At 42.0% G+C, this 14,896-nt stretch overlaps 1 protein-coding gene across 1 annotated transcript; it reads left to right on the top strand.

Annotated features, from left to right (window-relative positions):
* Positions 1-207: 207 nt before the first annotated feature.
* zdhhc13 (zinc finger DHHC-type palmitoyltransferase 13) lies at positions 208-14,505 on the top strand. The gene is made up of 17 exons (XM_010901167.5): positions 208-326; positions 1,161-1,381; positions 6,495-6,617; positions 6,836-6,913; positions 7,168-7,312; positions 7,477-7,541; positions 8,150-8,312; positions 9,002-9,127; positions 9,589-9,722; positions 10,237-10,337; positions 10,658-10,782; positions 10,986-11,048; positions 11,134-11,227; positions 11,471-11,554; positions 11,655-11,812; positions 12,979-13,076; positions 13,235-14,505. The coding sequence occupies exons 1-17, from the start codon at positions 303-305 to the stop codon at positions 13,368-13,370; spliced, it is 1,938 nt and encodes a 645-aa protein (XP_010899469.2). The 5' UTR covers positions 208-302; the 3' UTR covers positions 13,371-14,505.
* The last annotated feature ends 391 nt before the right edge of the window (positions 14,506-14,896 follow it).

Below are 14,896 nucleotides of genomic sequence, written 5' to 3'. Positions count from 1 at the left end.
AGTGATTATATAGATGTTTAATTAATCAGATTACTTTCTATCTCTGGTAAAAATCTAATGTCATGTTAGGCACGGTGCAGCAGACCATGTTGTTTTACAAAATTCGAGACTCATTTACAATGAGCAATTCCATCTACATAAAAAAATACATTAATAAAAAACCGAGGTATTGTGGGCGGGACGTAAACTGTGGATCCAATCCACGCATTTGTGCCTCGTCGTATCCAGGAAGTTGAGGCCAAAAGGTTTAGCAAGAAAACGTTTCCTTGTATCTTGAGACTTAACGTTTCTGGCTTTCTAATATGGACTGGAATGGAGATAACGATGTAAGCAGTTTTACAGTGATTGTTCGATCTTTGATGAAGTCAATAGGAATATACTAATTAATGTATATTACATGGTTGCTAAAGTATCAATATATCGTAGTAGCTACCTAGCATTTCTGCAACTTACTGCTTAACTGGCAAGTTTGAGGAAATGCCATTGACAAAACGCAGTACACTGTACTGTAGTCGTGCAAGCCTGAGAAAATATGGTCAAGGCTATCTAGCTAGCTAGTGAGCCAACTAAACCAGCCTTAGGTCGTATGATCACTACAATTTTTCAAATTGTCGAAAATGTATCGGATAACAATCATCATCACCTATACAGCTGGCGTTGTTTTATTAGTATATATACTCTAGCTAACTAACGCGTGTGAACTGGGGAACAAACTAGCTTACTATTTAACATCAGCTATGTGAAACCAAAGCCTAGTCTAGAACCAGGTTTAACGTTACGGGTTGTTATCATTAACTGCAGCAGTTAGTAGCAGAAATGGACAATTAGCTATTGCTAACTTTAAAATATAGTAACGTAGTTAATCGCTAAGATTAGTACTACAATACTCAGTTTTTTGTTTATCAATGGAAAAATATTCTCGGAGTATGCTCAGTTTACCTGATTTCCTTGAATGCAGTATGTCCTTTTCTGGAAATTCGGTTTTTATTTGTATGTTTTCCTGCCCAGAGGACCAACCACAGAGCATGCTCATCTTTACGAAAATGTTGCCCATAGCAATAGGTCAACACTTAATGTATATCACTCCATACCGCCTATTTTGCAAGTGTATACTCACCAGAATAACTTATCCATAGATTAATGTTTTGGGGGTATTACAGGGTAAGAACCACGACAGTTGCCATGGCCACGGCGGCCATTCCCATGGGCCTGCGGTGCATGGATTCGGGGGTCACGGTGGTGGGATGGCGCACGGGTTCATGCCTGCTTTCCATGGCCAATTTGGCCCAAGAGCTGAGCAGATGATGGACCCCACACAGCAGCCTAAGAAACGGTCACATATGGACGACAGCAGCAGCTGGGACATTGTCAAGGCAACACAGTAAGATATATACATTTTGTCACATGAACTATGTCGACCAGGTAGTGTAGTCCTGGCCCTTAAATTAAAACTAAATGGCACAAGATGGGAAGTTTTGGGGTGGTGGGGGGATGCATTCAAGTCAATGCCATGGACATAATTGTGCTTAAGCTACAATTTATTCTATAGAATAGTCTCTCAGTACACCAAATAACATGAGTCATGCCTGATAAGGTAGACACCAGTTGACAATGTAAGGTGCTAGCATAACCTCTTGAGCTTTAGGCTGATGTATATATTGTCTGTAGTCAAGCACAGCTAGTAACTGAATCCCATGTATGCGTTAGGCTAGAGTAACTAAATTCACAGATTTTAAATAGGATGGTCCTGTGGTCTAAGCTGCTGCCTCTTATGTACATGTACTGCTGCAGCATGGGTATAAACCTGGCCCACTAATCTTTCACCACTGTCATTATCTGATAAAGCATAAAATGCCAGAAAATATTGATTTATGAATGACTAAATTTAAACAAAAAGAAAAAGGTGCAGTGGTCTCAAATTTTTTTCCGGAGCTGTAGTTAAACTTGTTAATGTAACATAATAGGCTAGTTTTTATTTTCAAATGCTATTGGGGAATAACATTGCAGTCACCAAACCGATGTTTTGTGTCTTGGGGTAACAGGTCATTCTAGAGCAATATATGTGCAATAATCAATCTGTGTTGAAATATCCAAAGAACAGAGCATGTCCTAATCCCAACAAATTACTGGATGCATTTATTTTTTTCCTTGTTTATAACCTGCAGGATGATAGTCGGGCTTTTTCAAATGGTTTTCATTCAATGAAAATACACTGCAAAATCCATAATCACTTCTGACCGGCAAGTTTGGTCTTTTGGGAAAATGTGTTAATTTTATTCTCCCAAACAATTCCATGATTTAAAGCAGTTATATTAAATAAACATAACAGTGGAAAGCACTTTAATAAAAAATCTTTAAAGTTTTCCTCCTCTACCAATTTCTTGATGTCCAATTTGATTTAATGTCCTCTGATGCTCATCTCATTAAGCTGTGCTGCTTCACTTGTGCATTCACCTGCTGACAATAACAAAGACAACAACATTTCAGGGTTCAACAATAATGATGGCCCGCTGGCCCGGGGCCAGTAAGACCTAAAGTTGGGCCAGTGCTCAATTTCCCCATTAAAATTCAGAGTGTTTATTAAAACATATTCTTGTCATCTTTGTCCTTCTTCCCGCCTTGATTTTTGCTTGTTCTCGCATTAAAATGCGTATTTGGCGCTTCTTCCCCTGGGTTTGGTAACAAAAGTACAGCTGTCGTCTTTTTGACCAATAATATTGTTGGCTTGTCTGTTTTGACCAGTCATAGTTCATAGTGCATTCTAGAGCAGGACCCAAATGTGGCATCCTATGAGCCAAAGCAAATGCAATATATCGTATTTTTTTGGGAAAGAACAGGTTCCATGGGTCGAAAACGATAATGGCAAGGGACACATACTGCCGTTCATATTGTGCGTTCCTGACGAAAGCCGATAATGCAGGGTCATTTATGTAGAGAACGAACAACTACTTAAAACCTGCTCTTAAATCCCTGTAGCATGTCGCGTGTGTCGTGGCAAAACGGGCTGTTGACAACCCTGCGTCTGCACCAGTGAATGTCTGCCGGCTCTTAATGAATAAGGTGGTTTGTACCCAAATTGAAAAACTAATTACGGCCACCTAGCATGTTGTGAAGAGGGAGAAACCATTAATGGACTACGGCCATGACAGACAGAAACCATACGGACATGGCTTGTCGACAGTAAGTGTCATGTTAACTACGCCTTGTTAACTAAGCGCTTGCTAGCAGTGACACACAAGAAGTCAGTCAACCAACTAGTGCAGTGGTTCCCAACCAGGGGTACTAGGACCCCTGGGGGTACTTGGCCTCTCCACAGGGGGTACTTGAAAACACTCATGACACCATAGACTTACTAGTGAAATGAACATGAGGGGGTATTTCAGGGTTACTGAAAGCAGTGCAAAAAATGTTGGGAGACACTGATCTACTGCAAGTACTGTATTGCACCATATTTATATTACCATAGATATATTAACAACATTTTTTTTTTTCATGTTTTGTCACATCAAATAAGCAAGCATCGTCATGAAAAGATGATAATGTTATTTAAAGTAGCTAATATTTTGATAACCATTTATTAAAAAGTAATGATGTGTGTTTCATCATATTTATGTAAACATCAATTGCTTGAATCAGCTCTCATACCACATGCAAATCTTTGGTATAAATCAATATTCTGATGATATATTTCCATACTATATATCTGTAAAATACAATTATACTATGTATTTTTTATTCAGTTCTGGCTAGTAAAGATACAGTCTGGGCCAGTAGAATTTAGGACCAAGAAAAAAAGTGACTTGAACCCTGCAGTTGAGCTTGCAATCGCTCAAAACAACAAACGTTACAAGGCAGCTCTTTCCAACGTCCACTTCACCAGCTCCAACTGATGCTGAGACCGTTTTCACTACCCTATGCAAGACTAGTGTTAAATAAAGATATTCCTGTGGCCGGCTGCACCCACCGCTATCTTCACTCTTGTTACTAAGCAAACAGAGCATTCTGGAAGTGTACCAAAGGTCATGACTACATGGCTTAGCAAACTGCATTGTGGGTCAGGTTCCACAACAACTAATGAGTGTTAAAGTGCGATGCTCGACGTTTCTGCAATTTTGAGGTGTACACCTTAGGCATGACAGGGATACCATACTGTATCGATTCACTTGGCAACAATTCAATGTATTGTTGCTGCTTCCAAATGTTGCTTCTATGTGGTACGATTCGATAAAACATTACGATATGCTGTACAAAAACCTGTCCCTGATACGCCTCTACTCATTATAATGCCTGTTATTTTCCTTCAGAATCAGAGAATTTTATTGCCCAGTAAGTTTCACAACAAACTAGGAATTTGTTCTGATCCGTTGGTGCACCAATTTTTTATCAAAGAAATCAAACCAAATAAGAGTAGTGCACAGAGCATTTGTAGTGGACTGAGAATAGTGAACAAAAAATTATACCAAAAAATACCTAAGGTGCTATAATTGTCCAGTTGAGGGTTGTTCATGTATGTGGGGAGGGGTTATAGATTGGTCCAGTTGAGGGTTGTGTGTATATGTGGGGAGGAGGGGTCAAAGATTTGTCTAGTTGGGGGTTGTGTGTGTATGTGGGGAGTGGGCTGTAGTCAGTTTGGCTCCGGGGGCATGTTCTTGAGGCCTACTGCTGTACGAAAGAAACTGTTCTTGTGGCGAGAGGTTTAGGTCCTGATATACCTCAACCTTCTACCAGAGAGGAGACTTCTAAAAAGTCAATTTCCAGAGTGAGAGGGATCAGTCCCAATCTTTGCCGCTCACCTTCACGCTGTTATGCAGTGTATATCACCGCGCCTACTTTGCATTTGGCTGGAATACAGTCAGAAAGATCTGTATGTCATTGTGTAAGTCAATTCTAATCAACGTCCTTCAGATACCCTGACATGTACACGCCCATCCCTCACACTCTCAGTCCCTCACACTCTCAGTCCCTCACACTCTCAGTCCCTCACACTCTCAGTCCCTCACACTCTCAGTCCCTCACACTCTCAGTCCCTCACACTCACAGTCCCTCACACTCACAGTCTCTCACACTCTCAGTCCCTCACATTCTCAGTCCCTCACACTTTCAGTCCCTCACTCTTTCAGTCCCTCACACTTTCAGTCCCTCACATTCTCAGTCCCTCACATTCTCAGTCCCTCACATTCTCAGTCCCTCACACTCTCAGTCCCTCACACTCTCAGTCCCTCACACTCTCAGTCCCTCACACTCTCAGTCCCTCACACTCTCAGTCCCTCACACACTCTGTCCCTCACACACTCAGTCCCTCACACACTCAGTCCCTCACACTCACAGTCTGAGGGAAGCAGTGTTGTTTTTCCGCTGTGGCTGAGTCTACCCAACATCAAATAATACACTGCTGGCCTGTACTCAAATAGCTTACAGGTGAATTGAATTGTGCTCTCATTCAGCGGATGAGTCTTGCTGGTGCAAATTGAGCCTGTTTATGGGGTGAGGTTTGAGGACTTGTGTCGAACAACGAGTCATTCATTTACTTTGTAGTGTTGGTGTGCCATAGTAGATTTGCCAGTGTTTTTGGCAATTAAGTTTTGTTCCCATATGCTCGCTGGCTACCCACCAAAGTGGCTGGTAAAGTTAACTGATTTGCTCGCATTTGGCGGATGACAGTTAATAATTTGATTCCCTCTTCTCAACCCTTGTTCTCACGAAGCACTGTCTTACGAAGCGTTCATCTCAGTATCTGTGTATACTGTCTACAGAAATGTTTTCCTGTAAAGACACTGCATTCCCCAGGCAACCTGCGAACAAATACATGCATATTCTTTGCACTGTCACTTGCTCAATTCTAAAACGAATCTAGAGCGTTTGACTGATGTTATCATTTGAGGTAGTTGAGGAGACTAAACTGCTATGTGTTGATATTTTTTTTTTTCAATGGTTGCTTCTAAAGGGTGCATCTATCCATGATAAAGCATTGCTCTGCTTTAGTAACATCACAATCAACCAAACAAGTCTTACTGGTTTTAGTTGTCTCAACCGGAAATATGCCCGGCGCTGCTAAGGACAAGTCTGGTCAGTTGCTGCTGTGGACAAGTTGACAGATCAGAGCAGCATGTACAGTACCAGTCAATTGTATGGACACACTTATTCAGTCAAGGATTTTTTTCTTTCTGGTACTGTACTGCCTCTCAATATCTCTGTTTTCTAACCCGCTTTTGTAAATGCCTTGGCAGTCATGCATGATAATAACTAGCTTAACATTTACCAAATGCAGAGAAGACAATGGGGTCAATTAGCAAAGTAGTTCCCAACCTTTTTCAGTTACTGTACCACCAAGTTTAGCTCTGTAGTACCCCCTCATGAGCATTGTTCCAGTAAGCCTTTGGTCTTGCGAGTCTTCTCAAGGTCCCTTTCTGAATGGACCAAGTACTCTCAGGGGTCCTAGTACCCTTGTTATGGAAACACTTTAATGAACAGGACCAATGTTTATTCCTATCTAGATTTGGTGTCCTTGAACGGTGTAAGGAACTGGTGGAGGCTGGTTACGATGTGAGACAACCTGACAAGGAGAACGTCTCCCTTTTGCACTGGGCAGCCATCAACAACCGTACAGAGGTGGTCAAGTAAGAGCCCTACATCAGACAAGTTTGCTTAGGACTCCCGGCATCTCAATTATATTTTAGCTTTTCATTTAAAATTGTAAGACTTTTGTATTTCGAGCACTGATCAATCTAACTTCTTCCCTAAGGCAGAAAATGTTAAGCTGAAGGTTTCTGTTCAAAGACATAATCGTTTTTAAACCATGTAAACCTATCTTGACAGTGTCATTTTATTGCCTTAGGTATTATATGTCGAAAGGGGCCGTCATAGACCAGCTTGGTGGTGACCTGAACTCTACACCCCTGCATTGGGCCATAAGGTAATTATTGGTAGCCAAAGACACACCTCTCCTTTGGAATCAAATTACCCAACGTTTACTAACATTTAGTCATGTGTCACAATGACATTACAGCAGTTTTGCAAAAAAAAGCGGCACACTACTCCGTTGACCTTTTGCGGGATAAAATAGAGTACGCGATAGAGGCAGTCCTAGGAAGGTCTTCAAGCATGTGATTGAATGTGCTTAAGGGCTAATTGTGGTTTGGTGATTTCTGTTCGGTCGTCCGTGGACAGGCAAGGCCACCTCTCCATGGTGATCCAGTTGCTGCGGTACGGAGCCGACCCGTCGGTGTCTGACGGCGAGGGCTACCGCAGCCTGCATCTGGCCATCCTCTTCCAACACATGCCCATAGCAGCCTACCTGATGGCCAAAGGGCAGGTGAGTCTCTTCCTCTGTCTTACTCATGGTGGTTTTTCATGGTGGTTTTCTGTCTCACGCATTTTCCCTCTCCCTCATCCTCTCTCTGTTCCATCTTTCTCTTTTTGTTTCATCCTTTTATTTTCTCTTGGCGAGTCAATTCGCTGTGTTCTTTCCTGTTGTAGGAAGTTGACTTTCCAGACTCAAATGGGCAGACACCCTTGATGTTGGCAGCGCAAAAGATCATTGGGTATGTTTCTCTCTAAGCCAATTATTTTGTGGGTTTTCTAATGCTTACTGTAGTAAAACTGCCCACAGGACAAAGGGGGCCCAAAGTGCCCCTGGGAGGCGCTGTTGCTTCACAGGCTGATGTTTAAGCTGCTTCGTCCAGGTTAAAGCAACAATGCCCAAATGAAGCTTAGCTGTGCAACTTTGGCTAGTTTGCTTTAAAAAAGAAAACATTTTAGGCCTAGCAGACAGTCTCATCCATAGTCACTTAAACATTTTAAGTAACTGCAATGTTCTGGAACAAAATTAAGAGTTTATTTCCTCTTGCCAGCTTGTATTCTATCTGCCAACTTTTTGGTTACTGTTTAGATGCCTTAACCTCTAAGCTAACGGCTGCAACCTGCTAACAAACCAGCTTATATGTTTAGTGTAATATTTAGATTTGATTGGCTGATTCAGAAGACAGGTTGAGTTGCTTTAACCTCAGTAGAGTTTCTTAAACATTAACCGGTCAGGCAGCAGGGCTCCTTTGTCCTTTCAGGGCACCTTTGTTTCCTTCTTTGCCTGTTTTGAATATAAACTACCAAGGTGGGGAGGTGAGAAGTCAATAAACAAATAGTTTCTTTGCAGGCCCGAGCCCACTAACTTCCTGGTCAAGTGCAATGCATCGGTAAGTGCAGTGGACAAAGTGAACAGGAACTCTCCGCTCCACTGTGCCGTGCTGGCGGGAAACGTAGATGCCGCACACATTCTGCTGGAGGCCGGGGCCAGCGTGGATTCCGAGAATGCTAATGTGAGAGACTGATAAAACACCACACACACAAGAGGTGCCTTGTTACTGTAATAAACTGCTTGCTTAATACAATTTAAGCAATAAAATATTATTGTATAATACCTACCGTATACAGTCTCTAAAAAAGCAGGTGATGTGAGTCATGAATGCTGATTGGCTGACAGCCATAGTATATTTAAGCAATAAGGCACGGGGTTCGTGTTTTACAGCCAATATGCCAAAGTTAAGATATTCTTAGGCAAGATGAATTGTGGCGTGCCTGGACACGGCGCTTAGCCATGGTATATTGACGTTACAAGCCTCCAAAGACGCCTTATGGCACATACAAATCAGTTACCAACGTAATTAAAACAGTAAAATGTGTATTTGATGTCACAGCCGTGGTAGATGCTCTACACAGTTTATGAGAGGCCCTATACCACGGTTATGACATCACATCACTTTCTACTAATCTAATTCTGTCGGTAACCGTTTTATAAGAGCAGAAAGCATCTCCGGGTCTGATATTTTGCCAATATGTCAAGGCTAAGCGCTCTGTCCAGGCACTCCGCCACAGCTATTCACCTCACCCGCTTGCAGCGTTTTGCATAGATATACATCAGCTGTCAGCCGGTCTGCATTCAGGATTCAGACCTCACAGTTGATAGCAGCATATCTAATGATGATAACTAAGGATGATGTTTTCTCAGGGTCACACACCCTTAGACTTGGCCCACCAGGTGAATAGCCCCCTTCTCATCCACATGCTCAACCACGTCAAACAGGAAAGGATCCGCTCCAACTCCCGCTGTCTGCGCTTTCTTAACCGATACAAGGTATAAAAGCCACGCCAGCTTTTCCCCGCCTACTTTTCTGAGCCATGGGGTGGGGTACCATGCTGTCTGATACTCCAGAAATGCCTTCAATATGTTGGCCCTTCTTTCCACTATCATACGTGTGTGCAGATTGGCTATGCTAGGGACCGCCAGACGTTCCTGCAAGTAACATTTGACGGTTTAGGGCAAAAGTTACTATTGGAGTTAGGTTTAGGGTTATGGTTAAGTGTTTGAAGATTAGCTTCTGTGTTTCTAGGGAAAATAAGAATTTGAATGCGAATAATATTTGGGTCACAGCAGTGACAGTAAAGTGTGTATGTGTGTGATAGCAGTGGAGAAATCCAGATAACAAAGATTAACACCTGATTTAGACAAACTGCTTTTTTTCTTCATAGTGGTTGTTAATAATATTTTTGTTTTTCTTAAATTGTGATTACTTCCATGATTCTTTGTCTCTCTAGGTGTGCACACAGTTCACATTCTCTGCTGCGCTGTTAGGCAGCGTGGGAGCGATAGCTGACTTTAACTCGGAGTCCTGGCTCCTCAAAGGGCTTCTGCTGGGTGCTGTCATTGCCGTGATCAACCTGGCACAACGGTGAGTGCCATCCATCACAGGAAACTAGTGCTTTGGGTTGACAAACTGCTACTTTATTAACATGCCTTAAGAGAGGCGTTCGTTTTCATTGCTAGTTTACATTGTTGTGCATATTTTTTTGCTTCATATTTTACTTAACGCTGTTGTGTAGATGTTGCGTGCCATGTCATAAGAATTTCACTGCTCACAATTGCACTGTTGTGCATTTGACAATAAAAATACTTTGACTAAACTCAGTGACCCCTGTCTAGAACCCTGCTGGTATTGCTAGTAATCTCCACATGATGGCGCTCAAACACCAACTCTTGGTATTATTCATACATTCGCTGCTTGGTTCAGTTAAGACACCCAGGGGCATTATTTGTGTTTCTCGGGTTGGGACGGTTAAAGTTTCAGGCCAGTAGCCAAAATAGAGGTTGTTTGAGACCCCAAGGCAACCAATTGCTTTTATAAATCACTCTGCAGAAGAGTTAGTGGGAAACCGCTCATGTAAATGTGTGCGATTTTCTTGCAGACAAATGACAAGCCCTGCCCTGATGTCCCTGGTTCCTGCCACAGCTCTGATGGCATCTGTCTTCTGGATGATTGTCACCTGGTTCCTGTGGTTCCTTCCTGATATCCTTTAACAAAGGGCTTTTATACTATCGCTCTCCAATCCAGCATAGCAATATACAGTGCTGAAATTTCCCAACATGCAATGGTGTACATGAACACTTAAAAAGCTCTGTGGTTGTTATATTTCTTTGTTCAGGGTGTTCAAACCTTCCTTCCAGCAGTTTGTCCAGTAGGAAATCTGTTGAACCAAATAGTCCCACGCAATTTAGTCCATAGAAGAAACGTTTAGCAACAAAACATCACCCCCAACTGTGGTAGGATTTAAAATGCCTCTGCTGAATAAAAGGGTCAAATGTTCTGTCCTTAACCCTGCTGCTCACATGGTCCCAGTGCCGCAGTTCAGGGGCTGTTTGCTCTCAACTCCACGGCGCTCCTCTGCTGCTACTTCCGTTCCTGTAGAACCGACCCCGGTATCGTCAAGGCCACTGAGGAGGAGAAAAAGATGGTTAGGAGCTGGCTTGTTTTCGTTTTTTTTATCTGAGAAACATTACGGACAGGTCAGAACTTCTGCCAGGTCTGCCTTAAAACTTCTGCCAGGTCTGCCTTAAAACTTCTGCCAGGTCTGCCTTAAAACGGTAGTCTGCATTTGAAATGGCCACTGGTTTCATCTGCTTTTATGAATTGTTAGCAATCTTCTGTCTCAAACAGAATGTGGTGTTACTGGCGGAGGCGGGCTGCTTGGATCCCAGGATCTTCTGTACGTCCTGTATGGTAAGCCTCAAAGACAAGACTGGTCGCAGTCCAACACCATTATCCAAACCGCTCTTAAAGCTGACTGACTGTTTCCGTTATGCAGATGAAGAAGCCCATGCGGGCCAATCATTGCTTCTCATGTGACGCCTGCGTGGCGAAACAGGACCATCACTCAATCTGGATCAATGGCTGCATAGGTAACAACAATTCCAGTGGTTTTATAGTTCTGCGGCTGGAACAGTATTTGGGTATAAATCTTAACATAATGCTAAGTTGCTTGTGAACTAATGCTTGCAATGTTTATTATTTGGAGTTTCATGTTTTTTCCCCTTGCTGTCTTTAAATGTGTGCACTGATAGTTATTTGGAGAAGTGTCAGCTACATTCCTAAGCACTCGAGTTTCATGTTCTAACAAACCCATTTTGATCTCCTCTTTTTAGGAGCCAGGAATCATCACTACTTCGTTCTGTTCCTGTTTTCGCTCTGCCTGATCGGGGCGTGGATGTTCTACGGATGTCTCGTGTGTGAGTGACATTTAATCATGCAGACAACTGCACTGTCCTTGGTGGTGTACATACATGCTATTTTCCTGTGTGACATTTTCTGTGTGCGTGTTTTTACCAGACTGGTCCAAGCACTGCCCGTTGCACTACCAGGAGGAGGGCATGTGGAGTGCTTTATCTGCCCTGGTAGGCTGCTCTTCCTGGGTGCTTGGCATCTTCTGTCTGGCCTTCTTCCATACCTCCTGGGCCTCCATTCTCCTGGCCTTACAGCTCTACCAGGTATGGCTGTGTGGGAACAGGTTTCACTCTGTGACATTAAATCAACAAATTGTGTGTGTTTTTTAATGGCCTGAAGTGGGGTAAACATTTCCATGTTTAGGACCTTTCTTGGTCTAATTCATCATCTCAAATGCCCAGCCTGAACCCTAGAGTGGAGATTACGCCCAGGCAGCGCCTCGTCTCTGTCTGCCACGACATCCCTGCATTGCTGATGTGTCTATCCATGGTGACAGCTCTGTTGGGCTCCTTAACACGCTGCTCAGGAGACAGACGAAAGAGCTTTGAATTCACTACTTCTCATCACTGCAAACACCTCAAAAATGATTCGTTCCTAACTCCTAAACCATCCCTGCTGTCGATTTTTGAGAATATTCCGATCTTCTCTGGTAATCCTGTTCTTACAGCACGTGGGGACCAGAAGTACCTTTTAAAGTTTTTTAAAGCCTTAACATTTTTTTAGAGGTTAGGTTTTGAGGAAAACCTTCAATTGTGGTTCTTTTTAGGTTTAGGCATTAGGGGTTTCAGTTAGGCGTTAACTTTAGGTTACGTTCAGGGATAACCGTTAGGTTATTTGGGTTAGGGCTTAGGGATCAGTGAGAAGTTTTTCTGGTCCCCACAAGGATATAAACACAAACATGTGTGTTCACATCATACTACCTCCACTTATATAACTGCGGGCGTGTTTGCTTTGAATCCTTTTCTGAAATCCTGCTGTGTATATGGCCTGGAGGTAAAAGAAATTGACCGTAGTGCTACGTGCACTGGAGCTTCAAACGCTAATTGATATCTTTGTTTTGCTCGAGCAGCCGATGTTTTTGCCGTGTTTTTCTTTTAGTTTGCTCCGAAGGAAACGCTGTGTGTATTATTTATGATGGATGTGTTGTCATCTGTGATAAAGCAGTCTTGCTTCTGCTGCCTTTACCGCCCCCCTGCTGGGTCCCCTCACAGGGAGATGCCTTTCATTGCATTAATGATGACGGGCTGGTATTTCTGTCGTTTTGTTTAAGGAATATTCACAGATCATAATTTTTTTTAACTAGTGTTATTTTTATTTTATTAATTTTTTTTTACCACAAGGACTTGCCACCTAAGTGTTTGCAGGCATAAGCACATTAGAATGTTAGTTTAATATATCTCTGTCTGTCTGTGTGTGTCTGTTTGAACAGATTGCTTTCTATGGCCTGACCACGGCTGAGAGGGCCAACTTGATGCTTCGCCAGAGGAAACTCCCACAAACCATCTCGCTCAGGCAAAACCCATACAAGTGAGTGGTGCTTTATAAGGACAACCTGCTGACTTTAGTTACCTCAGTGACTAAACCAGTTAATTTCCTCAAGCTAATAAGGAATGTAGCCCAGTGCCTCTCTCTCACCTTCTCCATTCCTCAAATGCTCTTTGTTGTCTTTCTCCCTCTCTCCATAGTTTGGGTGTGGTGAGGAACCTGCTTTCGTTCTTCCAGCTTCGTTTCTGCGGGCTGTTCAAGCCGGTTGTGGTCGATTGGACGAAGCAGTACCCACCTGGCCGAGAACACATGTTCAGCCACCCTGACATTGTCTAAGCTCCAGAGGTTCTGAGGACATCCATCATGATTCTGGATCAAGTGGACGGACCTTAAATATTTTTGTTATCTTTTATATATCTTGGACTGTTTGAGAAGAAACGCCACTGTAAATGGACATTTGCATGGAGGGAAATGTAAATATATACATTGACTTTTTGTACAGACTGCTGCTGCCTTACACTGGTACATATTATGAGAAGTCTAGATGTATAATTTGGATGTAGTTAAATTGGCCTTAACTTGGCTTACAAACTTTAACGGTAATTGTTTTGATGAATATATATACTACTGTTCAAGTTTGGCGTCAGTTAGAAATGTCCATGTTTTTGATATAAAAACAATATTGTCCATTAAAATAACACCATATTGATCAGAAATAGAGTGCAGACATTGTTAATCTTGTAAATTACTATTGTAGCTGCAAACAGCTGATTTTTAGGATTGTCTACATAGGTGTACAGAGGCCCATTATCAGCAACCATCAGTCCTGTGTTCCAATGGCACATTGTGTTTGCTAATCCAAGTTTTAAAACCAGTAATTTTAAAAGGCTAATTGATCATTAGATCAATTTTGCAATAATGTTAGCACAACAGAAAACTGTTTGGCTTTTTAAAGAAGCAATAAAACTTTTGACTAGTTCAGTATTTTTAGCATCAGTAATTGTGGGTTCAGTTACAGGCCAAAATAGCCAGAAACAAAGAACTTTCTTCTGGAACCCGTCAGTCTGTTCTTGTTCTGAGTAATTACGGCTATTCCAGGTGAGAAATTACAAAGAAACTGAAGATCTCATACAACGCTGTGTACTAACAGCACGAACTCCCTGCACAGAACAGCGCAAACTGGCTCTAACCAGAATAGAAAGAGTGGGAGGCCCTGGTCCACAAGTGAACAAGAGGACAAGTGCATTAAAGTGTTTACTTTGAGAAATGCCAGTTTCAACACCAGTGCCATTCCTCATTGTGGGATGTGCTTCAGGAAGTATGGGGTAAAATCTCTTCAGATTACCAAAAACAAATTGACAACTAGAATGCCAAAGGTCTGCAAGGCTGTGATTGCTGCAAATGGAGGATTCTTTGACTAAAGCAAAGTTGGATGGACATCATTATTATTTAAATTAAAAAGGATTGTTTCTAACCTTGTCAATGACTATTTTCTGTTCAAACAGATTTTATGTATGTTTTCATGGAGAACAAGGACATCTCAAAGTAACCCCAAACATTTGAATGGTTGTGTATGTATACAGTAGTTCTATTTTTATCCTTTTTTATGAAAAATTATCTTTTAATTATCTTCTAGTGTTTTCAAGAGGCTGTAAATAAGTCATTTATATTAATGGACCAATGCAATATACAGTTTGAGCATTGTCTTGCTTTGCTTTGTCAGCTACTAAACTGTTTTTATTAAAGCATACAGTGCATGCGGTGTCTCTAGAGATTTTTCTAATATTGGCTTTTTGGTACCTGTTCCTATAACTTTGCAGATTTTTCAGTCCAACCTTTGTCTTGACAGTGGACAAGCAACC

This window comes from Esox lucius, chromosome 2, assembly GCF_011004845.1.
Source record: "Esox lucius isolate fEsoLuc1 chromosome 2, fEsoLuc1.pri, whole genome shotgun sequence".
Classification (NCBI taxonomy): Eukaryota; Metazoa; Chordata; class Actinopteri; order Esociformes; family Esocidae; genus Esox; species Esox lucius.
Note: the sequence above shows the minus strand (reverse complement) of the source record. Positions and strands in the feature narration are given on the sequence as shown.